This window comes from Oncorhynchus gorbuscha, unplaced genomic scaffold (genome assembly GCF_021184085.1).
Source record: "Oncorhynchus gorbuscha isolate QuinsamMale2020 ecotype Even-year unplaced genomic scaffold, OgorEven_v1.0 Un_scaffold_1458, whole genome shotgun sequence".
Taxonomy (NCBI): Eukaryota; Metazoa; Chordata; class Actinopteri; order Salmoniformes; family Salmonidae; genus Oncorhynchus; species Oncorhynchus gorbuscha.
In genome coordinates this window covers 100,001-126,933 of record NW_025746233.1, presented here as the reverse complement: position 1 = coordinate 126,933, position 26,933 = coordinate 100,001, and the positions used below count along the sequence as shown (strand labels likewise).

General features: G+C 48.9%; 1 protein-coding gene across 1 annotated transcript in view; it reads right to left on the bottom strand.

Annotated features, from left to right (window-relative positions):
• Nucleotides 1-3,629: 3,629 nt before the first annotated feature.
• Nucleotides 3,630-26,933, bottom strand: part of LOC124022860 (trinucleotide repeat-containing gene 6A protein-like) — a 43,398-nt gene continuing 20,094 nt past the window's right edge. The window contains exons 6-16 of the mRNA XM_046337544.1: nucleotides 24,141-24,257; nucleotides 22,094-22,228; nucleotides 21,311-21,415; nucleotides 19,856-20,039; nucleotides 7,875-7,936; nucleotides 7,765-7,771; nucleotides 7,547-7,676; nucleotides 5,554-5,683; nucleotides 4,164-4,172; nucleotides 4,043-4,050; nucleotides 3,630-3,828 (exon numbers count right to left, since the gene is read on the bottom strand). Of these exons, the coding sequence (XP_046193500.1) occupies nucleotides 3,630-3,828; nucleotides 4,043-4,050; nucleotides 4,164-4,172; nucleotides 5,554-5,683; nucleotides 7,547-7,676; nucleotides 7,765-7,771; nucleotides 7,875-7,936; nucleotides 19,856-20,039; nucleotides 21,311-21,415; nucleotides 22,094-22,228; nucleotides 24,141-24,257 (1,086 nt within the window). The remainder of the gene's footprint in view (nucleotides 3,829-4,042; nucleotides 4,051-4,163; nucleotides 4,173-5,553; nucleotides 5,684-7,546; nucleotides 7,677-7,764; nucleotides 7,772-7,874; nucleotides 7,937-19,855; nucleotides 20,040-21,310; nucleotides 21,416-22,093; nucleotides 22,229-24,140; nucleotides 24,258-26,933) is intronic.

Below are 26,933 nucleotides of genomic sequence, written 5' to 3'. Positions count from 1 at the left end.
CACTAGGACAGACCGGGTTAGTACACATCATAGTCCACTAGGACAGACCGGGTTAGTACACATCATAGTCCACTAGGACAGACCGGGTTAGTACACATCATAGTCCACTAGGACAGACCGGGTTAGTACACATCATAGTCCACTAGGACAGACCGGGTTAGTACACATCATAGTCCACTAGGACAGACCGGGTTAGTACACATCATAGTCCACTAGGACAGACCGGGTTAGTACACATCATAGTCCACTAGGACAGACCGGGTTAGTACACATCATAGTCCACTAGGACAGACCGGGTTAGTACACATCATAGTCCACTAGGACAGACCGGGTTAGTACACATCATAGTCCACTAGGACAGACCGGGTTAGTACACATCATAGTCCACTAGGACAGACCGGGTTAGTACACATCATAGTCCACTAGGACAGACCGGGTTAGTACACATCATAGTCCACTAGGACAGACCGGGTTAGTACACATCATAGTCCACTAGGACAGACCGGGTTAGTACACACCATAGTCCACTAGGACAGACCGGGTTAGTCCACTAGGACAGACCGGGTTAGTACACATCATAGTCCACTAGGACAGACCGGGTTAGTACACATCATAGTCCACTAGGACAGACCGGGTTAGTCCACTAGGACAGACCGGGTTAGTACACATCATAGTCCACTAGGACAGACCGGGTTAGTACACATCATAGTCCACTAGGACAGACCGGGTTAGTACATCATAGTCCACTAGGACAGACCGGGTTAGTCCACTAGGACAGACCGGGTTAGTACACATCATAGTCCACTAGGACAGACCGGGTTAGTACACACCATAGTCCACTAGGACAGACCGGGTTAGTACACATCATAGTCCACTAGGACAGACCGGGTTAGTACACATCATAGTCCACTAGGACAGACCGGGTTAGTACACATCATAGTCCACTAGGACAGACCGGGTTAGTCCACTAGGACAGACCGGGTTAGTACACATCATAGTCCACTAGGACAGACCGGGTTAGTACACACCATAGTCCACTAGGACAGACCGGGTTAGTCCACTAGGACAGACCGGGTTAGTACACATCATAGTCCACTAGGACAGACCGGGTTAGTACACATCATAGTCCACTAGGACAGACCGGAGTTAGTCCACTAGGACAGACCGGGTTAGTACACATCATAGTCCACTAGGACAGACCGGGTTAGTCCACTAGGACAGACCGGGTTAGTACACATCATAGTCCACTAGGACAGACCGGGTTAGTACACATCATAGTCCACTAGGACAGACCGGGTTAGTACACACCATAGTCCACTAGGACAGACCGGGTTAGTACATCATAGTCACTAGGACAGCCGGGTTAGTACACATCATAGTCACTAGGACAGGCCGGGTTAGTACACCATAGTCCACTAGGACGGGCCGGGTTCGTTGACTGACTGTTGAAGTACAAATCATCAAGTCAGGATATTCAGTTGTAGAGCATGGCGCTTCTAACGCCAGGGTAGTGGTTCAATCCCGGGACCACCCATCGTAGAATGTATGCACACATGACTGTAAGTCGCTTTGGATAAGCGTCTGCTAAATGGCATATATTATTATTATATTATATTCAATAATGCTGAGCGATTAAACAACATTTCACTTATTTTTGTTTTTTAAAACAAACAAATGACCGACATTGGTTCCAAATATTTGAATTCCATTTCAGATAAAGTTGTAGTTTCTCTAGAGGTAAATCAGATCCAGTCTGAACTGTGTGATGTAGTAGGAGTTGTAGTTTCTCTAGAGGTAAATCAGATCAGGTCTGAACTGTGTGATGTAGTAGGGAGTTGTAGTTTCTCCAGATCCAGTCTGAACTGTGTGATGTAGTAGGGAGTTGTAGTTTCTCTAGAGATAAATCAGACCCAGTCTGAACTGTGTGATGTAGTAGGGAGTTGTAGTTTCTCTAGAGGTAAATCGATGACCCAGTCTGAACTGTGTGATGTAGTAGGAGTTGTAGTTTCTCTAGAGGTAAATCAGACCCAGTCTGAACTTATATATATATAAAACTAATGTAATATATACTATATATATATATATATATATAACTAATAATAATATATACTATATATATATAAAGCGAAATATAATATATACTATATATATATATATATATAAAAAACGAATGTAATATATACTATATATATATAAAAGCGAATGTAATATACTATATATATATAAAACTAATGTAATATATACTATATATATATATATATATATATAAAACTAATGTAATATATGTATATATATATATATATAAACTAAATGTAATATATACTATATATATATAAAACTAATATAATATATACTATATATATATATATATATATATATAAAACTAATATAATATATGTATACTATATATATATAAACTAATAATATATATATATATATATATAAAACTAATGTAATATATAAAACTATATATATACTATATATATATATATAAAACTAATATAATATATACTATATATATATATATAAAACTAATGTAATATATACTATATATATATATAAAACTAATGTATATATATATAAAACTATATAATATATATATATATATATACACACACACACGTGTCCTGTCAGGTCTCTGGTCTCGTAGAGGACAGTGTCCTGTCAGGTCTCTGGTCTACGTAGAGGACAGTGTCCTGTCAGGTCTCTGGTCTCGTAGAGGACAGTGTCCTGTCAAGTCTCTGGTTACGTGAGGACAGTGTCCTGTCAGGTCTCTGGTCTACGAGAGGACAGTGTCCTGTCAGGTCTCTGGTCTACGTAGAGGACAGTGTCCTGTCAGGTCTCTGGTCTACGTAGAGGACAGTGTCCTGTCAGGTCTCTGGTCTACGTAGAGGACAGTGTCCTGTCAAGTCTCTGGTCTACGTAGAGGACAGTGTCCTGTCGAGGTCTCTGGTCTCGTAGAGGACAGTGTCCTGTCAGGTCTCTGGTCTACGTAGAGGACAGTGTCCTGTCGGGTCTCCTGGTCTACGTAGAGGACAGTGTCCTGTCAGGTCTCTGGTCTACGTGAGAGGACAGTGTCCTGTCAGGTCTCTGGTCTACGAGGACAGTGTCCTGTCAGGTCTCTGGTCTACGTAGAGGACAGGTGTCCTGTCAGGTCTCTGGTCTACGTAGAGGACAGTGTCCTGTCAGGTCTCTGGTCTACGTGAGAGGACAGTGTCCTGTCAGGTCTCTGGTCTACGTAGAGGACGGTGTGTGTTCCTGTCAGGTCTCTCTGGTCTACGTAGAGGACAGTGTGTGTTCCTGTCAGGTCTCTGGTCTACGCATAGGGACAGTGTGTGTTCCTGTCAGGTCTCTGGTCTATGTAGAACAGGACAGTGTCCTGTCAGGTCTCTGGTCTACATAGAGGACAGTGTTACCTGGCAGGTCTCTGGTCTACGAGGACAGTGTGTTCCTGTCAGGTCTCTGGTCTACATAGAGGACAGTGTCCTGTCAGGTCTCTGGTCTACGTAGAGGACAGTGTCCTGTCAGGTCTCTGGTCTACGTAGAGGACAGTGTCCTGTCAGGTCTCTGGTCTCGTAGAGGACAGTGTCCTGTCAGGTCTCTGGTCTACGTAGAGGACAGTGTACCTGTCAGGTCTCTGGTCTACGTAGGAGGACAGTGTTCCTGTCAGGTCTCTGGTCTACGTAGAGGACAGTGTCCTGATGGAGGAGGCTGTCTATGACACTACCAGGGGTCACTGAAAGGGCACAATCTACGTAGAGGTCAGGCGTTGGGGTAACCTTTCCATGGTCTCTGGGCCGTAGAGGACAGTGTCCTGGGGTCTCTGGTCTACAGGAAGAGGAGTGTCCTGGGGGGTCTGGGGAGTCTACGTAGAGGAAGAGTGTCTGTCAGGTCTGGGGAGGGACATACAGGAAGGACAGTGTCCTGGGGGGTCTGGGGAGAGTCTGCAGAAGAGGACAGTGTCCTGGGGGTCTGGGGAGTCTATATACAGGAAGAGAGAGATCCCAGGGGGTCTGGTCTACATAGAGGAAGTGTGAGTTACCTGGGGGTCTGGGGAGAGACATACAGGACAGTGAGAGTGAGGGGGTCTGGGGAGAGACATACAGGGAAGTGTATTACCTGTCAGGTCTCTGGGGTCTACATAGAGGAAGAGTGTGTGTTACCTGGGGGGTCTGGGGAGGGACATACAGGAAGAGGACAGTGTCCTGTCAGGTCTCTGGTCTACGAAGGGAGTGTCCTGTCAGGTCTGGTCTACGTAGAGGACAGTGTCCTGTCAGGTCTCTGGTCTCGTAGAGGAGAGTGTCAGGTCTCTGGACGTGAGGACAGTGTCTGTCAGGTCTCGGGTCTACGTAAGAGGACAGTGTCCTGTCAGGTCTCTGGTCGTAGAGGACAGTGTGTTACCTGGCCCAGGTCTCTGGTCTACGTAGAGGGCGGTGTCCTGTCAGGTCTCTGAGGTGGTACTAGAGGACATCCAGAGGACAGTGTCCTGTCAGGTCTCTGAGTCACACACAGAGGACAGTGACACCTGTCAGGTCTCTGGTCTACACACACACACACACACACACTGGAGAGAGACTCTGGTCTACGAGACACACAGCCACACTGTTAGAGACACACACACACAGACACACACACCTGTCAGGTCTCTGGTCTACACAGACACAGTGTCACTGTCAGGACACACACACTGAGAGACACAGTGTCCAGACACACACTCGGTTAGAGACACACACACACTGTTAGAGACACACACACTGTTAGAGACATTATGTCACACACAGAGACACACACACAGAGACACACACACACACACTGTTAGAGACCCTGGTCACACACACACACAGTGTGTGTTACCTGGCACACTCACACACACTGTTGAGACACACACACACTGTCAGGTCTCTGGTCACACGTAGAGTGACACTGTTAGAGACCTGGCAGGTCTCTGTTAGAGAGTGGCACACACACACACACTGTTAGAGACACACACACACACTGTTAGAGACACACACACACTGTTAGAGACACTGACACAGAGACACACACACACTGTTAGACACACACACAGAGACACACACACACACTGTTAGAGACACACACAGAGACACCGGTGGTCACACTGTTGGGCAATCACACGGCACCTCTGTTAGGACAACACATGAGACACACACACACACACTGTTAGAGACACACACACAGGAAGACACACAGAGGGTCACACAGAGACACACAGGACAGAGACACAGGGGGGTCTGGGGAGGGACATACAGGAAGAGAGACACAGGGGGTCTGGGGAGGGACACACAGGAAGAGAGACAGTGACACACACTGTTAGAGACACACACACACACACACTGTTAGAGAATTGGGACACACACAGAAACTGTTAGACACACACACACTGTTAGGGACATACAGGAAGAGACACACACACAGAGACACACACACACAGTGTGTGTGAGACTGTTAGTGACAGACACACACACTGTTGAGAGAGACACACACACACACACTGTTAGAGACACACACACACTGTTAGAGACACACACACACTTTGAGACACAGGGGCACACTGTTAGAGACACATCGACACACACTGCCGGGAGAGCATACACACAGCAGACAGGAAGTCATAGGGACCGACAGGAGAATCCTAGAGACAGCCACGACACAGGGAGACACCCTGGAGACACACACACAGAGACACACACTGTTAGAGAACACACACTGGGAGACACACACTGTTAGAGACACACACACTGTTAGAGACACACACTGTTAGACACACACACACTGTTAGAGACACACACTGTTAGAGACACACACACACTGTTAGAGACACACACAATGTTACAGACACACACACACTGTTAGAGACACACACACACAGACACACACACAGACACACACACAGACACACACACAGACACACACACAGACACACACACAGACACACACACAGACACACACACAGAGAGACACACACACAGACAGCCAATAACCCACACTGTTAGAGACACACACATCCTGTGATAGATCAGTCAGTCAGCTCCTAAATAACTGGGCAGAGACCACAATGGCCGTCAGTCAGCTCCTAAATAACATACCTGTTAGAGACAGTCAGTCACAGTCAGCTCCTAAATAACATTATTACCTGTAGATCACAGTCAGTCAGTCACAGTCAGCTCCTAAATAACTGTTATTAGAGACACACAGTCAGTCAGCTCCTAAATAACTGTTATTACACAGATCAGTCAGTCAGTCAGTCAGCACTAAATAACTGTTATTACCTGTAGATCAGTCACACACACAAATAACTATTATTACCTGTAGATCAGTCAGTCAGTCAGTCACTGTCAGTCAGCACACTAAATAACTGTTAGAGACAGTCAGTCACACAGTCAGCTCCTAAATAACGTTATTACACTGTTAGAGACAGTCAGTCAGCTCCTACATAACACTGTTAGTAGACACAGTCAGTCAGTCAGAGACAGCTCCATAACCGTTATTACCTGTAGATCAGCCAGTCACACAGTCAGTCAGCTCCTAAATAACTGTTATTAGAGATCAGTCAGTCAGTCAGAGACACACTAAATAACTATTATTAGAGATCACAGTCAGTCAGTCAGTCAGTCAGTCACACAGTCAGAGACAGTCAGTCAGTCAGCTCCTTAAGACACAGAGACACCCAGGCAGAGACACACACAGAGACACACACACAGAGACACCCACAGAGACACACACACACAGAGACACAGGCACACACGAGGAGACGCCACACAGGCTTGGACACACACACTGAGAGACGTCCCCAGGCTTGACACACACACCGAGAGACGTCCACTTCTGACACACTGAGAGACGTCCCAGGCTTGGACACACACACTGTTAAGAGACACCCAGGCACACACTGAGAGACGTCCCAGGCTTAGAGACACACACACTGAGAGACTCACACACACACACTGTTAGAGACACATACACACACACTGTTAGAGACGCCCCACACACACACTGAGAGACCCAGGCACACACACTGAGAGACGTCCCACACACACACACTGAGAGACGTCCCAGGCACACACACTGTTAGAGACGCCCCACACACACACACTGTTAGAGACACAGGCACACACACACTGAGAGACGCCCCAGGCTGACACACACTGAGAGACGGATCCCAGGCACACACACCGAGACGTCCCATGCTTGACACACACTGAGACGTCCCAGGCCTGGACACACACACTGAGAGACGTCCCAGCTTGGCCAATACACACACACACTGAGAGACGTCCCAGGCACACACACACTGAGACGAGGCACTGACACACACACTGAGAGACGGTTCTTCCTCCCACACACACACACTGAGAGACGCCCCAGGCACACACACTGAGAGACCCACACACACACACTGTTAGAGACACCCAGGCACACACTGTTAGAGACTCCAGGCACACACACTGTTAGAGACACCCACTGTTAGGACACACACACACTGTTAGACGCCTCAGGCTTGACACACAAACTGAGAGAGACGTACTCAGGCTTGGACACAAACTGAGACGGGACACACAGAGACGTGGGACACACAGAGACGTGGACACACAGAGACGTACCAGGCTTGACACACAGAGACGTGGACACACAGAGACGTACAAGGCTTGGACACACTGAGACGGGACACACAGAGACGTGGACACACAGAGACGTACTCAGGCTTGGACACACAGAGAGACGTGGACACACAGAGAGACGCACCAGGCTTCTGGAGACACACAGAGAGACGGGGACACACAGAGACGGCTTACAGGCTTGTGCTCCAGAGGTGAGTTAACAGACACGGCCCAAGGCCGTCCACTTCTTCAGACGGTGACTGAGGCCTCACAGCCAGACCCCCTGTCAAGACCTACATTCAGGTTAGAGTTCAAGCCTGGAGAAGACAGACAGTATTGTACACAGATATACAGACAGAACTACAGACACACACACAAAACACACAGAACACAGAACACACACACCAGGATAAAACACAGTCTAGAACTAACCCAGAGCACCAGGAGAAACACACTTGCATTTCTAGAACTACAGGATCCAGTCAGTCAGCTCTAAATAAACATGTTATTACCTGTAGATCAGGATAAACAGTCAATTGACGTCAGCACCAGGATAAAACACTGTCTAGAACTACAGAACTCGAGACAGTCAGTAAGTCAGCTCTAAATAACTGTTATTACCAGGATAAAACAGTCAGAAGTCAGTCAGCTCTAAATACACTATCTAGAACTACAGAACTGTAGATCAGTCAGGTCAGTCAGTCAGCTCCTAAATAACTATTATTAACTGTAGATCAGTCAAGTCAGTCAGTCAGTCAGTCAGTCAGTCAGAACTACAGAACTAGTCAGTCAGTCAGTCAAACAGTCTAGTCAGAACTACGTAGACTCCTTAAGACACAACACGTCCCAGGCTTGGACAGAACACTGAGACGTCCCAGGCTTGGAAACACACACTGAGAGACGTCCCAGGCTTGGACACAAACACTGTCTAGAACTACCCAGACACCAGGATAAAACACTGTCTAGAACGTCCAGGCTTGGACACAGGATAAAACACTGTCTAGAACTACGTCCCAGGCTTGGATAAAACACTGTCTAGAAACTACGTCCCAGGATAAAACACTGTCTAGAACTCCCAGAACTACGGACACACACAGGATAAAACACTGTCTAGGACTACAGAACTACGTAGACGTCCCAGGATAAAACACTGAGAACTACGTAGACACCAGGATTGGACACACAGAACTACGTAGGCGTCCCAGGCTTGGAAAACACTGTCTAGAACGTCCCAGGCTTGAGACACCAGGATAAAACACGTCTAGAACTGAGACACCAGGATAAAACACTGTCTAGAACTACAGAACTACGTAGACGTCCCAGGCTTAAACACTGTCTAGAAGGCGTCGTGAGACACTCAGGATAAAACACTGAGAACTACCCAGGCTTGGACACCAGGATAAAACACTGTCCCAGGAACTACGAGACACACACATAAAACGTCCCAGGCTTGGAACACACACACTGATAAACACTGTCCCAGGCTTGGATAAAAACACTGAGAACTCCCAGGCTTGGACACACAGGATAAAACACGTCCCAGAACTTGGACACCAGGATAAAACGTCCCAGAACTTGGACACACAGGATAAAACACGTCTAGGCTTGGAACACACTGAGAGACACCAGGCTTAAAACACTGAGAACTCCCAGGCTTGGCGTACACACCAGTAAAACACGTCCAGGCTTGGACACCAGGATAAACACTGTCCCAGAACTTGAGACACACAAACTAAAACACGTGGACACAGTCGTAGACACTACAGAACTACCAGGCTTGGACACACAGGATAAAACACTGTCTAGAACACAGAGACACCAGGCTTAACACACAGAGAACGTGGACACACAGAGACACCAGGATAAAACACTGAGAGACGTGGACACATAAAACACTGTCTGGAACACAGAGACCCAGGATAAACACTGTCTAGGACACACAGAACTACGATGAGACACCAGATAACGTACGTCTAGAACTTGGACACACAGATAAAACACTGTCTAGAACTACAGAACTAGAAGCTTGAGACACCAGGATAAAACACGTGGACACTACAGAACGTGAGACACACAGATAAAACACTGTCCAGAACTTGGACACACAGACACGTGGAACTACAGAGACACCAGGCTTGGACACTGTCAGAACTACGGGGACACACAGAGATAAACACTGTGTGCTCCAGAACTGAGTTAGACAGACAGGATAAAACACGTCCACTTCTTCAGACGAGACTGAGGCTCCTTAAACAGCCAGAACTACAGAACTACATAGACAGGTTAGAGTTAAAACACTGTCTAGAACTACGCGAGTACCAGTAGTAAAACACTGTCTAGAACTACAGAACTACGAGACACCAGGATAAAACACTGTCTAGAACTACAGAACTACGTAGACACCAGGATAAAACACTGTCTAGAACTACAGAACTACGTAGACACCAGGATAAAACACTGTCTAGAACTACAGAACTACGTAGACACCAGGATAAAACACTGTCTAGAACTACGTAGACACAGGATAAAACACTGGAACTACGAGACACCAGGATAAAAACACTGTCTAGAACTACGTAGACACCAGGATAAAACACTGTCTAGAACTACGTAGACACCAGGATAAAACACACTGTCTAGAACAGGATAAAACACTGTCTAGAACTACAGAACTACGTGACACCAGGATAAAAACACTGTCTAGAACTACAGAACTACGTAGACACCAGGATAAAACACTGTCTAGAACTGTAGACACCAGGATAAACACTGTCTAGAACTACAGAGACACCAGGATAAAACACTGTCTAGAACTACGTGAGACACCAGGATAAACACGTAGAACTACGTAGACACCAGGATAAACACTGTCTAGAACTCACGTAGACACCAGGATAAACACTGTCTAGAACTACAGAACTACGTAGACACCAGGACACCAAACACTGTCTAGAACTACAGAACTACGTAGACACCAGGATAAAACACTGTCTAGAACTACAGTACGAGACACCAGGATAAAACACTGTCTAGAACTACAGAACTACGTAGACACAGGATAAAACACTGTCTAGAACTACGAGACACCAGGATAAAACACTGTCTAGAACTACAGAACTAAACACTGTCTAGGAGTCACAGAACTACGAGACACCAGGATCTAGAAAAAACACTGTCTAGAACTAGACACAGATAAAACAGTCTAGAATAAAACATAAAACACTGTCTAGAACTACAGAACTACATAGACACCAGGATAAACACTGTCTAGAACACCAGGATAAAACACTGTCTAGAACTACACTGTCTAGACTACGTAGACACCAGGATAAAAACACTGTCTAGAACAGGATAAAACACTGTCTAGAACTACAGACACCAGGATAAAACACTGTCTAGAACTACGTAGACACCAGGATAAAACACTGTCTAGAACTACAGAACTACGTAGACACCAGGATAAAACACTGTCTAGAACTACAGAACTAGACACGTAGACACAGGATAAACACTGTCTAGTAGACACCAGGATAAAACACTGTCTAGAACTACAGAACTACGTAGACACCACTGTCTAGAACTGCCGCAGACACCAGGATAAAACACTGTCTAGAACTACAGGACTACGTAGACACCAGGATAAAACACTGTCTAGAACTACGTAGACACCAGGATAAAACACTGTCTAGAACTACAGAACTAAGAACACTGTCTAGAACTACGTAGACACCAGGATAAAACACTGTCTAGAACTACACTGGCTAGAACCAGGATAAAACACTGTCTAGAACTACGTAGACACCAGGATAAAACACTGTCTAGAACTACAGAACTACGTAGACACCAGGATAAAACACTGTCTAGAACTACGTAGACACCAGGATAAAACACTGTAGAACTACAGAACTACAGACACCAGATAAAACACTGTCTAGAACTAGACACCAGGATAAAACACTGTCTAGAACTACAGAACCAGGATAAAACACGAACTAGACACCAGGATAAAACACTGTCTAGAAACTAGACACCAGGATAAAACACTGTCTAGAACTACAGAACTACGAGACACCAGGATAAACACAGAACTACGTAGACACCAGGATAAAACACTGTCTAGAACTACGTAGACACCAGGATAAAACACTGTCTAGAACTACAGAACTACGTAGACACCAGGATAAAACACTGTCTAGAACTACGTAGACACCAGGATAAAACACTGTCTAGAACTACAGAACGAGACACCAGGATAAAACACTGTAGACACCAGGATAAAACACTGTCTAGAACTACGTAGACACCAGGATAAAACACTGTCTAGAACTACAGAACTACGTAGACACCAGGATAAAACACTGTCTAGAACTACACAGAACTAGACACCAGGATAAAACACAGAACTACGAGACACCAGGATAAAACACTGTCTAGAACTACAGAACTACGTAGACACCAGGATAAAACACTGTCTAGAACTACAGTACGAGACACCAGGATAAAACACTGTCTAGAACTACGTAGACACCAGGATAAAACACTGTCTAGAACTACGTAGACACCAGGATAAAACACTGTCTAGAACTACGTAGACACCAGGATAAAACACTGTCTAGAACTACGAGACACCAGGATAAAACACTGTCTAGAACTACGTAGACACCAGGATAAAACACTGTCTAGAACTACGTAGACACCAGGATAAAACACTGTCTAGAACTACAGAACTACGTAGACACCAGGATAAAACACTGTCTAGAACTACGTGAGACACCAGGATAAAACACTGTCTAGAACTACGTAGACACCAGGATAAAACACTGTCTAGAACTACGTAGACACCAGGATAAAACACTGTCTAGAACTACGTAGACACCAGGATAAAACACTGTCTAGAACTACGTAGACACCAGACACCAGGATAAAACACTGTCTAGAACTACAGAGGATAAAACACTGTCTAGAACACGTAGACACCAGGATAAAACACTGTCTAGAACTACAGAACTACGTAGACACCAGGATAAAACACTGTCTAGAACTACAGAACTAAAACACTGTCTAGAACTACGTAGACACCAGGATAAAACACTGTCTAGAACTACAGAACTACGTAGACACCAGGATAAAACACTGTCTAGAACTACAGAACTACGTGAGACACCAGGATAAAACACTGTCTAGAACAGAATAAAACACTGTCTAGAACTACGTAGACACCAGGATAAAACACTGTCTAGAACTACAGAACACGTAGACACCAGGATAAAACACTGTCTAGAGACACCAGGATAAAACACTGTCTAGAACTACGTAGACACCAGGATAAAACACTGTCTAGAACTACGTAGACACCAGGATAAAACACTGTCTAGAACTACAGAAACTACGTAGACACCAGGATAAAACACTGTCTAGAACTACAGAACTACGTAGACACCAGGATAAAACACTGTCTAGAACTACAGAACTAGACACCAGGATAAAACACTGTCTAGAACTACAGGACTACACTGAACTACGTAGACACCAGGATAAAACACTGTCTAGAACTACGAGTAGACACCAGGATAAAACACTGAACTACAGAACTACGTAGACAGAACACCAGGATAAAACACTGTCTAGAACTACGTAGACACCAGGATAAAACACTGTCTAGAACTACAGAACTACGTAGACACCAGGATAAAACACTGTCTAGAACTACGTAGACACCAGGATAAAAACAGAGAACTACGTAGGACACCAGGATAAAACACTGTCTAGAACTACGTAGACACCAGGATAAAACACTGTCTAGAACTACAGACACCAGGATAAAACACTAGAACAGTAGACACCAGGATAAACACTGTCTAGAACTACAGAACTACGTAGACACCAGGATAAAACACTGTCTAGAACTACAGGAACTACGTAGACACCAGGATAAACACTGTCTAGAACTAGACACCAGGATAAAACACTGTCTAGAAACTACGTAGACACCAGGATAAAACACTGTCTAGAACTACAGAACTACGTAGACACCAGGATAAAACACTGTCTAGAACTACAGAACTACGTAGACCAGGATAAAACACTGTCTAGAACTACAGAACTACGTAGACACCAGGATAAAACACTGTCTAGAACTACAGACACTACGTAGACACCAGGATAAAACACTGTCTAGAACTACGTAGACACAGAACTACGTAGACACCAGGATAAAACACTGTCTAGAACTACGTAGACACCAGGATAAAACACTGTCTAGAACTACAGAACTACGTAGACACCAGGATAAAACACTGTCTAGAACTACGTAGACACCAGGATAAAACACTGTCTAGAACTAGGATAAAACACAGAACTACGTAGACACCAGGATAAAACACTGTCTAGAACTACGTAGACACCAGGATAAAACACTGTCTAGAACTACGTAGACACCAGGATAAAACACTGTCTAGAACTACAGAACTACGTAGACACCAGGATAAAACACTGTCTACAGAACTACGTAGACACCAGGATAAAACACTGTCAGAACTACAAACTACTAGACACCAGGATAAAACACTGTCTAGAACTACGTAGACACCAGGATAAAACACTGTCTAGAACTACAGAACTAGACACCAGGATAAAACACTGTCTAGAACTACAGAAATACGTAGACACCAGGATAAAACACTGTCTAGAAACTAGACACCAGGATAAAACACTGTCTAGAACTACAGAACTACGTAGACACCAGGATAAAACACTGTCTAGAACTACGTAGACACCAGGATAAAACACTGTCTAGAACTACAGAACTACGTAGACACCAGGATAAAACACTGTCTAGAACTACAGAACTACGTAGACACCAGGATAAACACTGTCTAGAACTACAGAACTAGACACCAGGATAAAACACTGTCTAGACACCAGGATAAAACACTGTCTAGTCAGGATAAAACAGTCTAGAACTACGTAGACACCAGGATAAAACACTGTCTAGAACTACGTAGACACAGGATAAAAACTGTCTAGAACTACAGAACACCAGGATAAAACACTGTCTAGAACTACAGAACTACGTAGACACCAGGATAAAACACTGTCTAGAACTACGAGACACCAGGATAAAACACTGTCTAGAACTACGTAGACACCAGGATAAAACACTGTCTAGAACTAGAACCAGGATAAAACACAGAACTACGAACTAGACACCAGGATAAAACACTGTCTAGAACTACAGAACTAGTAGACACCAGGATAAAACACTGTCTAGAACACGAGACACCAGGATAAAACACTGTCTAGAACTACAGAACTACGAGACACCAGGATAAAACACTGTCTAGAACTACGTAGACACCAGGATAAAACACTGTCTCTAGAACTACACTGTCTAGAACTAGACACCAGGATAAAACACTGTCTAGAACTACAGAACTACGTAGACACCAGGATAAAACACTGTCTAGAACTACAGAAACGTAGACACCAGGATAAACACTGTCTAGAACTACGAGACACCAGACACCAGGATACGAGACACCAGGAAAACACTGTCTAGAACTACAGTAGACACCAGGATAAAACACAGGATGTCTAGAACTACAGAACTACGTAGACACCAGGATAAAACACTGTCTAGAACTACGTAGACACCAGGATAAAACACTGTCTAGAACTACGAACTAGACACCAGGATAAAACACTGTCTAGAAACTACGTAGACACCAGGATAAAACACTGTCTAGAACTACAGACACCAGGATAAAACACTGTCTAGACACCAGGATAAAACACTGTCTAGAACTAAAACACTGTCAGAACTACGTAGACACCAGGATAAAACACTGTCTAGAACTACAGAACTACGTAGACACCAGGATAAAACACTGTCTAGAACTACTGATAAAATACTGCTCTAGAACTACGTAGACACCAGGATAAAACACTGTCTAGAACTACAGGTCCAGAACTACGTAGACACCAGGATAAAACACTGTCTAGAACTACGTAGACACCAGGATAAAACACTGTCTAGAACTACGTAGACACCAGGATAAAACACTGTCTAGAACTACGTAGACACCAGGATAAAACACTGTCTAGAACTACGTAGACACCAGGATAAAACACTGGAACTAGAACTAGTCTAGACACCTGGATAAACACTGTCTAGAACTACGTAGACACCAGGACACACTGGACAGGATAACACACTGTCTGTCTCCTGTTTCCTTAGTGAGACACCAGGATACCAGGACACCCCCTGACAGGACACTACAGGACTACTGACACCAGGATAAAACACTGTACCAGGACACTGGACAGGACACCCCCTGGACAGGACACTGGACAGTCTAAAACACTGTTTCTGTAGAGAACAGCAGGTACTGGACAGGACACCTGGACAGGACACTGGACAGGACACTAGTCTGTCACCTGTTTCTGTAGTGAGACAGCTTGATGACACCAGGACAAACACTGGTCTAGGACACTAGTCTAGACTGTCCTCCTGTTTCTGTAGTGAGACAGCTTGATGTACCAGGACACCCCTGGACAGGACAGTCTATCCCCTGGAGTGAGGACACTAATGTCTAGAACCCCTGGACAGGACACCCTGGACAGGGACACTAGTCTGTCTCCTAGTTTCTGTAGTGAGACAGCTTGATGTACAGGACACCGCCTGGACAGGACACAGTCTAAAACCTGTAGTGAGACAGCTTGATGTACAGGACACCCCTGGACAGGACACTAGTCTATCTCCTGTAGAGAGACAGCTTGATGTACAGGACACCCCTGGACAGGACACTAGTCTATCTCCTGTAGAGAGACAGCTTGATGTTCCAGGACACCCCTGGAGGGACACTAGTCTGTCTCCTGTAGAGACAGCTTGATGTACAGGACACACCCTGGACAGGACACCAGATCTATCTCCTGTAGTGAGACAGCTTGATGTACAGGACACCCTGGACAGGATAAAGTCTGTCTCCTGTTTCCTTAGTGAGACAGCTTGATGTACCAGGACACCCCCTGGACAGGACACTAGTCTGTCACCTGTTTCTGTAGTGAGACAGCTTGATGTACCAGGACACCCCTGGACAGGACACCCCCTGGACAGGACACTAGTCTGTCACCTGTTTCTGTAGAGAGACAGCTTGATGACACCAGGACAGGACACAGCCTGTCCCCTATTTCTGTAGTGAGACAGCTTGATGTACCAGGACACCGCCTGGACAGGACACTAGTCTGTCTCCTGTTTCTGTAGTGAGACAGCTTGATGTACAGGACACCCCCTGGACAGGACACTAGTCTATCCCCTGTTTCTGTAGTGAGACAGCTTGATGTACCAGTACACCCCCTGGACAGGACACTAGTCTGTCTCCTGTTTCTGTAGTGAGACAGCAATGTACAGGACACCCCCTGGACAGGACACCCTGGACAGGACACTAGTCTGTCTCCTGTTTCTGTAGTGAGACAGCTTGATGTACCAGGACACCGCCTGGACAGGACACTAGTCTGTCTCCTGTTTCTGTAGTGAGACAGCTTGATGTACAGGACACCCCCTGGACAGGACACTAGTCTGTCTCCTGTTTCTGTAGTGAGACAGCTTGATGTACCAGGACACCGCCTGGACAGGACACTAGTCTGTCTCCTCTTTCTGTAGTGAGACAGCTTGATGTACAGGACACCCCCTGGACAGGACACTAGTCTGTCTCCTGTAGTGAGACAGCTTGATGTACAGGACACCCCCTTGACAGGACACTAGTCTATCTCCTGTAGAGAGACAGCTTGATGTACAGGACACCCCCTGGACAGGACACTAGTCTATCTCCTGTAGAGAGACAGCTTGATGTCCAGGACACCCCCTGGAGGGGACACTAGTCTGTCTCCTGTAGTGAGACAGCTTGATGTACAGGACACACCCTGGACAGGACACTAGTCTATCTCCTGTAGTGAGACAGCTTGATGTACAGGACACCCCCTGGACAGGACACTAGTCTATCTCCTGTAGTGAGACAGCTTGATGTACCAGGACACCCCCTGGACAGGACACTAGTCTGTCTCCTGTTTCTGTAGTGAGACAGCTTGATGTACAGGACACCCCCTGGACAGGACACTAGTCTATCACAGCAGGCCCCCTGGGTGTGAGGGCCCTACGTAGACACCAGGACACCCCCTGGACAGGACACTAGTCTATCACAGCAGGCCCCTGGGTGTGTGGGCCCCCTGGACAGGACACTAGTCAATCACAGCAGACCCCCTGGGTGTGAGGGCCCCCTGGACAGGACACCCCCTGGACAGGACACCCCCTGGACAGGACACTAATCTATCGCAGCAGGCCCCCTGGGTGTGAGGGTCCCCGGACAGGACACTAGTCTATCACAGCAGACCCCTGGGTGTGAGGGCCCCTGGACAGGACACTAGTCTATCACAGCAGGCCCCCTGGGTGTGAGGGCCCTACGTAGACACCAGGACACCCCTGGACAGGACACTAGTCTATCACAGCAGACCCCTGGGTGTGAGGGCCCCCTGGACAGGACACTAGTCAATCACAGCAGACCCCCTGGGTGTGAGGGCCCCTGGACAGGACACCCCCTGGACAGGACACTAATCTATCGCAGCAGGCCCCCTGGGTGTGAGGGCCCCCTGGACAGGACACTAGTCTATCACAGCAGACCCCCTGGGTGTGAGGACCCCCTGGACAGGACACTAGTCTATCACAGCAGACCCCCTGGGTGTGAGGGCCCCCTGGACAGGACACTAGTCTATCACAGCAGGCCCCCTGGGTGTGAGGACCCCCTGGACAGGACACTAGTCTATCACAGCAGGCCCCCTGGGTGTGAGGGCCCCCTGGACAGGACACTAGTCTATCACAGCAGGCCCCTGGGTGTGAGGACCCCTGGACAGGACACTAGTCTATCACAGCAGGCCCCTGGGTGTGAGGACCCCCTGGACAGGACACTAATCTATCACAGCAGGCCCCTGGTGTGAGGGCCCCTGGACAGGACACTAGTCTATCACAGCAGGCCCCCTGGGTGTGAGGACCCCTGACAGGACACTAGTCTATCACAGCAGGCCCCCTGGGTGTGAGGGCCCCTGGACAGGACACTAGTCTATCACAGCAGGCCCCCTGGGTGTGAGGACCCTACGTAGACACCAGGACACCCCCTGGACAGGACACTAATCTATCACAGCAGGCCCCCTGGGTGTGAGGACCCCTGGACAGGACACTAGTCTATCACAGCAGGCCCCTGGGTGTGAGGACCCCCTGGACAGGACACTAGTCTATCACAGCAGGCCCCTGGGTGTGAGGACCCCTGGACAGGACACTAGTCTATCACAGCAGGCCCCTGGGTGTGAGGACCCCTGGACAGGACACTAGTCTATCACAGCAGGCCCCTGGGTGTGAGGACCCCTGGACAGGACACTAGTCTATCACAGCAGGCCCCTGGGTGTGAGGACCCCCTGGACAGGACACTAGTCTATCACAGCAGGCCCCCTGGGTGTGAGGACCCTACGTAGACACCAGGACACCCCCTGGACAGGACACTAATCTATCACAGCAGGCCCCCTGGGTGTGAGGACCCCCTGGACAGGACACTAGTCTATCACAGCAGGCCCCCTGGGTGTGAGGACCCCCTGGACAGGACACTAGTCTATCACAGCAGGCCCCCTGGGTGTGAGGACCCCCTGGACAGGACACTAATCTATCACAGCAGGCCCCCTGGGTGTGAGGACCCCCTGGACAGGACACTAATCTATCACAGCAGGCCCCCTGGGTGTGAGGACCCCCTGGACAGGACACTAGTCTATCACAGCAGGCCCCCTGGGTGTCAGGACCCCCTGGACAGGACACTAGTCTATCACAGCAGGCCCCCTGGGTGTGAGGACCCCCTGGACAGGACACTAATCTATCACAGCAGGCCCCCTGGGTGTGAGGGCCCCTGGGTGTGAGGGCCCCCTGGGTGTGAGGGCCCCTGGGTGTGAGGGCCCCCTGGGTGTGAGGGCCCCCTGGGTGTGAGGACCCCCTGGGTGTGAGGACCCCTGGGTGTGAGGACCCCTGGACAGGACACTAGTCTATCACAGCAGGCCCCCTGGGTGTGAGGACCCCTGGGTGTGAGGACCCCCTGGGTGTGAGGGCCCCCTGGGTGTGAGGGCCCCCTGGGTGTGAGGGCCCCCTGGGTGTGAGGGCCCTCCTAAATTATCAGATATTTCCTTCAGTCATCATGAAGGCCTACCTAAAGGGAAGTTGGTAAAGGAGCCCATGTGGTTGGGCTCCTTCTGCAGCTCAGATGCATTCTGGGGCATGTAGTTGTCCATGTAGGACTTGAGGGGCTGGTGGGCGGGGTTCTGCTTCAAGAGGGAGTGGTCGAGGTGTTGCGGAGGCTGCATCATCGACTGGGACGAACCAATAGGACGGCCCTGCACACAGAGAAGGGAGGGGTTAGATGGAGGCACAGACAGTTAGTCTGTACTATGGACTAGTATCGGAAAATAACCAACAGAGACACAGACAGACAGACAGACAACACCGAGAGACAGACAACACCGAGACAGAGAGACAGACAACACCGAGACAGAGAGACAGACAACACCGAGACAGGCAGAGACAGTTAGTCTGTACTATGGACTAGTATCGGAAAATAACCAACAGAGACACAGACAGACAGACAACACCGAGAGACAGACAACGCCGAGAGACAGACAACACCGAGACAGACAGACAGAGACAGAGAGACAGACAACACCGAGACAGGCAGAGACAGACAGACAGGCAGAGACAGTTAGTCTGTACTATGGACTAGTATCGGAAAATAACCAACAGAGACACAGACAGACAGACAACACCGAGACAGACAGACAGACAGACAGACAGACAGACAGACAGACAGACAGACAGACAGACAGACAGACAGACAGACAGACAGAGACAGACAGAGACAGACAGAGAGGCAGACAGAAACAGGCAGACAGAGACAGACAGAGACAGACAGACACAGACAGGCAGAGACAGACAGACAGACAGACAGACACAGACAGGCAGACAGACAGACAGACACAGACAGGCAGAGACAGACAGACACAGACAGACACAGACAGGCAGACAGACAGACAGAGACAGACAGGCAGACAGACAGACAGAGACAGACAGAGACAGACAGACAGAGACAGACAGAGACAGACAGACAGAGACAGACAGAGACAGACAGACAGACAGAGACAGACAGAGACAGACAGAGACAGACAGAGACAGACAGAGACAGACAGAGACAGACAGAGACAGACAGAGACAGACAGAGACAGACAGAGACAGGCAGAGACAGACAGACAGACAGAGACAGACAGACAGACAGACAGACAGAGACAGACAGAGACAGACAGACAGAGACAGACAGACAGACAGACAGACAGACAGACAGACAGACAGACAGACAGACAGACAGACAGACAGAGACAGACAGAGACAGACAGACAGACAGAGACAGACAGACAGACACAGACAGAGACAGACAGAGGCAGACAGAAACAGGCAGACAGAGACAGGCAGACAGAAACAGGCAGACAGACAGACAGAGACAGACAGACACAGACAGACAGAAACAGACAGACACAGACAGACAGAAACAGACAGACAGGCAGACAGAAACAGACAGACAGAGACAGGCAGACAGACAGACAGAGCCAGTATGTACCTGCTGGTCCTGCTGGCGTCCCACAGGCATGGGTCTGTGACTCTGCTGCTGTCCAACAGGCATCTGTCTCTGACTCTGCTGCTGAGACTGCTGGAGGAGGAGACGCTGTGGAGACAAACGGCAGGAATTACACTAGATGTCAGATCTGAGTTAGCGGACATCAGGGTTAAGAGGTGTGTGTTAACCTGTATGTGTGTGTGTTAACCTGTGTATGACAGTGTGTGTGTGTGTTAACCTGTATGTGTGTGTGTTAACCTGTGTATGACAGTGTGTGTGTGTGTTAACCTGTATGTGTGTGTGTTAACCTGTGTATGACAGTGTGTGTGTGTGTGTGTTAACCTGTGTATGACAGTGTGTGTGTGTGTTAACCTGTGTATGACAGTGTGTGTGTGTGTTAACCTGTGTATGACAGTGTGTGTGTGTGTGTTAACCTGTGTATGACAGTGTGTGTGTGTGTTAACCTGTATGTGTGTGTGTTAACCTGTGTATGACAGTGTGTGTGTGTGTGTTAACCTGTATGTGTGTGTGTTAACCTGTGTATGACAGTGTGTGTGTGTGTTAACCTGTGTATGACAGTGTGTGTGTGTGTTAACCTGTGTATGACAGTGTGTGTGTGTGTGTTAACCTGTGTATGACAGTGTGTGTGTGTGTGTTAACCTGTGTATGACAGTGTGTGTGTGTGTGTTAACCTGTGTATGACAGTGTGTGTGTGTGTGTGTTAACCTGTGTATGACAGTGTGTGTGTGTGTGTGTTAACCTGTGTATGACAGTGTGTGTGCTAACCTGTAACTGGTTAAGCTGGTTGAGTTGAGACAGCTGGTTGAGTTGAGACAGCTGGTTGAGGACAGCTACTTGCTGTGGACCAAACAGGTTCAGACCTCCTGCACTGGGAGGGTACTTCAGGAGAGAGGGAGGGACCTGGAACACAGTCACATCAACTAGATTAGTAGAACAGTCAGACCTCCTGCACTGGGATGAGTAGAACAGAGTCAGACCTCCTGCAGTGGGAGGACAACTAGATTAGTAGAACAGTCAGACCTCCTGCACTGGGATGAGTAGAACAGAGTCAGACCTCCTGCACTGGGAGGACAACTAGATGAGTAGAACAGAGTCAGACCTCCTGCACTGGGAGGACAACTAGATGAGTAGAACAGAGTCAGACCTCCTGCACTGGGAGGACAACTAGATGAGTAGAACAGAGTCAGACCTCCTGCACTGGGAGGACAACTAGATGAGTAGAACAGAGTCAGACCTCCTGCACTGGGAGGACAACTAGATGAGTAGAACAGAGTCAGACCTCCTGCACTGGGAGGACAACTCGATGAGTAGAACAGAGTCATACCTCCTGCACTGGGAGGACAACTCAATGAGTAGAACAGAGTCATACCTCCTGCACTGGGAGGACAACTAGATTAGTAGAACAGAGTCAGACCTCCTGCACTGGGAGGGCAACTAGATGAGTAGAACAGAGTCAGACCTCCTGCACTGGGAGGACAACTAGATTAGTAGAACAGTCAGGCCTCCTGCACTGGATGAGTAGAACAGAGTCAGACCTCCTGCACTGGGAGGACAACTAGATTAGTAGAACAGTCAGGCCTCCTGCACTGGATGAGTAGAACAGAGTCAGACCTCCTGCACTGGGAGGACAACTAGATTAGTAGAACAGAGTCAGGCCTCCTGCACTGGGAGGACAACTAGATTAGTAGAACAGAGTCAGGCCTCCTGCACTGGGAGGACAACTAGATTAGTAGAACAGTCAGGCCTCCTGCACTGGATGAGTAGAACAGAGTCAGACCTCCTGCACTGGGAGGACAACTAGATTAGTAGAACAGTCAGACCTCCTGCACTGGGAGGACAACTAGATGAGTAGAACAGAGTCAGACCTCCTGCACTGGGAGGACAACTAGATGAGTAGAACAGAGTCAGGCCTCCTGCAGTGGATGAGTAGAACAGAGTCAGACCTCCTGCAGTGGATGAGTAGAACAGAGTCAGACCTCCTGCACTGGGAGGACAACTAGATGAGTAGAACAGAGTCAGACCTCCTGCACTGGGAGGACAACTAGATTAGTAGAACAGAGTCAGACCTCCTGCACTGGATGAGTAGAACAGAGTCAGACCTCCTGCACTGGGAGGACAACTAGATGAGTAGAACAGAGTCAGACCTCCTGCACTGGATGAGTAGAACAGAGTCAGACCTCTAGATACTTCAGTAGAGATGTCAATAGTAAGGAAATGGGGAGAATATTCTTGGACCTTCAGGAGGTTGAACATCCCCTTTAAAGGGACAGTCTGGTTAACATCCCCTTTAAAGGGACAGTCTGGTTAACATCCCCTTTAAAGGGACAGTCTGGTTAACATCCCCTTTAAAGGGACAGTCTGGTTAACATCCCCTTTAAAGGGACAGTCTGGTTAACATCCCCTTTAAAGGGACCTCCCGGTTAACATCCCCTTTAAAGGGACAGTCTGGTTAACATCCTCTTTAAAGGGACAGTCTGGTTAACATCCCCTTTAAAGGGACAGTCTGGTTAACATCCTCTTTAAAGGGACAGTCTGGTTAACATCCCCTTTAAAGGGACAGTCTGGTTAACATCCCCTTTAAAGGGACCTCCCGGCTAACATTTTTAGATGATCACACCAGGTAGTTCATCGGTGGCCACATATATTGTGTGTGTGTGTGTGTGTGTGTGTGTGTGTGTGTGTGTGTGTGTGTGTGTGTGTGTGTGTGTGTGTGTGTGTGTGTGTGTGTGTGTGTGTGTGTGTGTGTGTGTGTGTGCGTGCGTGCGTGCGTGCGTGCGTGCGTGCGTGCGTGCGTGCGTGCGTGCGTGCGTACCTGAGAGGACAGGACGGGTGGAGGCACTTGGTTACGGAGATTGTTCTGGGCTGAGTTGAGGGGAGCGTTATGAGATGGTACTGCACTGCTGCCATACATGGAGTTTACATTCTGTAACTAACACACACACACACACACACGTTAAGAGGACTGAAACACACAGGACACACACACTATATTCAAGAGCAGCGTAACCACTCACCTGCCTACCAGCCTCAGAGACAGAGGGGGTGGGAACCTGCCCTGAGCAGAGAGAGGGGATAGGCTGAGCAGAGTGGGAGGGGGAAAAGCTCATGCCGTGATTGGAGGAGAGCTCCTCCGAGGCGGAGCGATCATAAGCAGAGAGCGGCAGGGAGAGCTGCAGAGGCAAGGACAGACGGACAGATGAGGGAGGAGAGAAGGCCCCAGAGGATGGAGGGAGGTAGAGAGAGGGAGGAGAGAAGGCCCCAGAGGATGGAGGGAGGTAGAGAGAGGGAGGAGAGAAGGCCCCAGAGGATGGAGGGAGGTAGAGAGAGGGAGGAGAGAAGGCCCCAGAGGATGGAGGGAGGTAGAGAGAGGGAGGAGAGAAGGCCCCAGAGGATGGAGGGAGGAAGAGAGGGAGGAGAGAAGGCCCCAGAGGATGGAGGGAGGTAGAGAGAGGGAGGAGAGAAGGCCCCAGAGGATGGAGGGAGGTAGAGAGAGGGAGGAGAGAAGGCCCCAGAGGATGGAGGGAGGAAGAGAGAGGGAGGAGAGAAGGCCCCAGAGGATGGAGGGAGGTAGAGAGAGGGAGGAGAGAAGGCCCCAGAGGATGGAGGGAGGTAGAGAGAGGGAGGAGAGAAGGCCCCAGAGGATGGAGGGAGGTAGAGAGAGGGAGGAGAGAAGGCCCCAGAGGATGGAGGGAGGTAGAGAGAGTGAGGAGAGAAGGCCCCAGAGGATGGAGGGAGGAAGAGAGAGGGAGGAGAGAAGGCCCCAGAGGATGGAGGGAGGAAGAGAGAGGGAGGAGAGAAGGCCCCAGAGGACAGAGGGAGGGAGGAGAGAAGGCCCCAGAGGATGGAGGGAGGTAGAGAGAGGGAGGAGAGAAGGCCCCAGAGGATGGAGGGAGGAAGAGAGAGGGAGGAGAGAAGGCCCCAGAGGATGGAGGGAGGTAGAGAGAGGGAGGAGAGAAGGCCCCAGAGGATGGAGGGAGGTAGAGAGAGGGAGGAGAGAAGGCCCCAGAGGATGGAGGGAGGTAGAGAGAGGGAGGAGAAAAGGCCCCAGAGGATGGAGGGAGGAAGAGAGATAGGGAGGAGAGAAGGCCCCAGAGGATGGAGGGAGGTAGAGAGAGGGAGGAGAGAAGGCCCCAGAGGATGGAGGGAGGTAGAGAGAGGGAGGAGAAAAGGCCCCAGAGGATGGAGGGAGGAAGAGAGAGGGAGGAGAGAAGGCCCCAGAGGATGGAGGGAGGTAGAGAGAGGGAGGAGAGAAGGCCCCAGAGGATGGAGGGAGGTAGAGAGAGGGAGGAGAGAAGGTCCCAGAGGATGGAGGGAGGTAGAGAGAGGGAGGAGAGAAGGCCCCAGAGGATGGAGGGAGGTAGAGAGAGAAGGCCCCAGAGGATGGAGGGAGGGAGGAGAGAAGGCCCCAGAGGATGGAGGGAGGGAGGAGAGAAGGCCCCAGAGGATGGAGGGAGGGAGGAGAGAAGGCCCCAGAGGATGGAGGGAGGTAGAGAGAGGGAGGAGAGAAGGCTCCAGATGATGGAGGGAGGTAGAGAGAGGGAGGAGAGAAGGCCCCAGAGGATGGAGGGAGGTAGAGAGAGGGAGGAGAGAAGGCCCCAGAGGATGGAGGGAGGTAGAGAGAGAAGGCCCCAGAGGATGGAGGGAGGGAGGAGAGAAGGCCCCAGAGGATGGAGGGAGGAGAGAAGGCCCCAGAGGATGGAGGGAGGGAGGAGAGAAGGCCCCAGAGGATGGAGGGAGGTAGAGAGAGGGAGGAGAGAAGGCTCCAGATGATGGAGGGAGGTAGAGAGAGGGAGGAGAGAAGGCCCCAGAGGATGGAGGGAGGTAGAGAGAGGGAGGAGAGAAGGCCCCAGAGGATGGAGGGAGGTAGAGAGAGGGAGGAGAGAAGGCCCCAGAGGATGGAGGGAGGTAGAGAGAGGGAGGAGAAAAGGCCCCAGAGGATGGAGGGAGGAAGGAGAGAGAGGGAGGAGAGAAGGCCCCAGAGGATGGAGGGAGGTAGAGAGAGGGAGGAGAGAAGGCCCCAGAGGATGGAGGGAGGAAGAGAGAGGAGGGAGAGAAGGCCCCAGAGGATGGAGGGAGGAAGGAGAGAAGGCCCCAGAGGATGGAGGGAGGAGAGAAGGACACTGAGCTACCACCAGGGGACTACACTCTGTAATGACACTGAGCTACCACCAGGGGACTACATTCTGTAATGACACTGAGCTACCACCAGGGGACTACATTCTGTAATGACACTGAGCTACCACCAGGGGACTACACTCTGTAATGACACTGAACTACCACCAGGGGACTACATTCTGTAATGACACTGAGCTACCACCAGGGGACTACACTCTGTAATGACACTGAGCTACCACCAGGGGACTACATTCTGTAATGACACTGAGCTACCACCAGGGGACTACATTCTGTAATGACACTGAGCTACCACCAGGGGACTACATTCTGTAATGACACTGAGCTACCACCAGGGGACTACACTCTGTAATGACACTGAGCTACCACCAGGGGACTACATTCTGTAATGACACTGAGCTACCACCAGGGGACTACATTCTGTAATGACACTGAGCTACCACCAGGGGACTACATTCTGTAATGACACTGA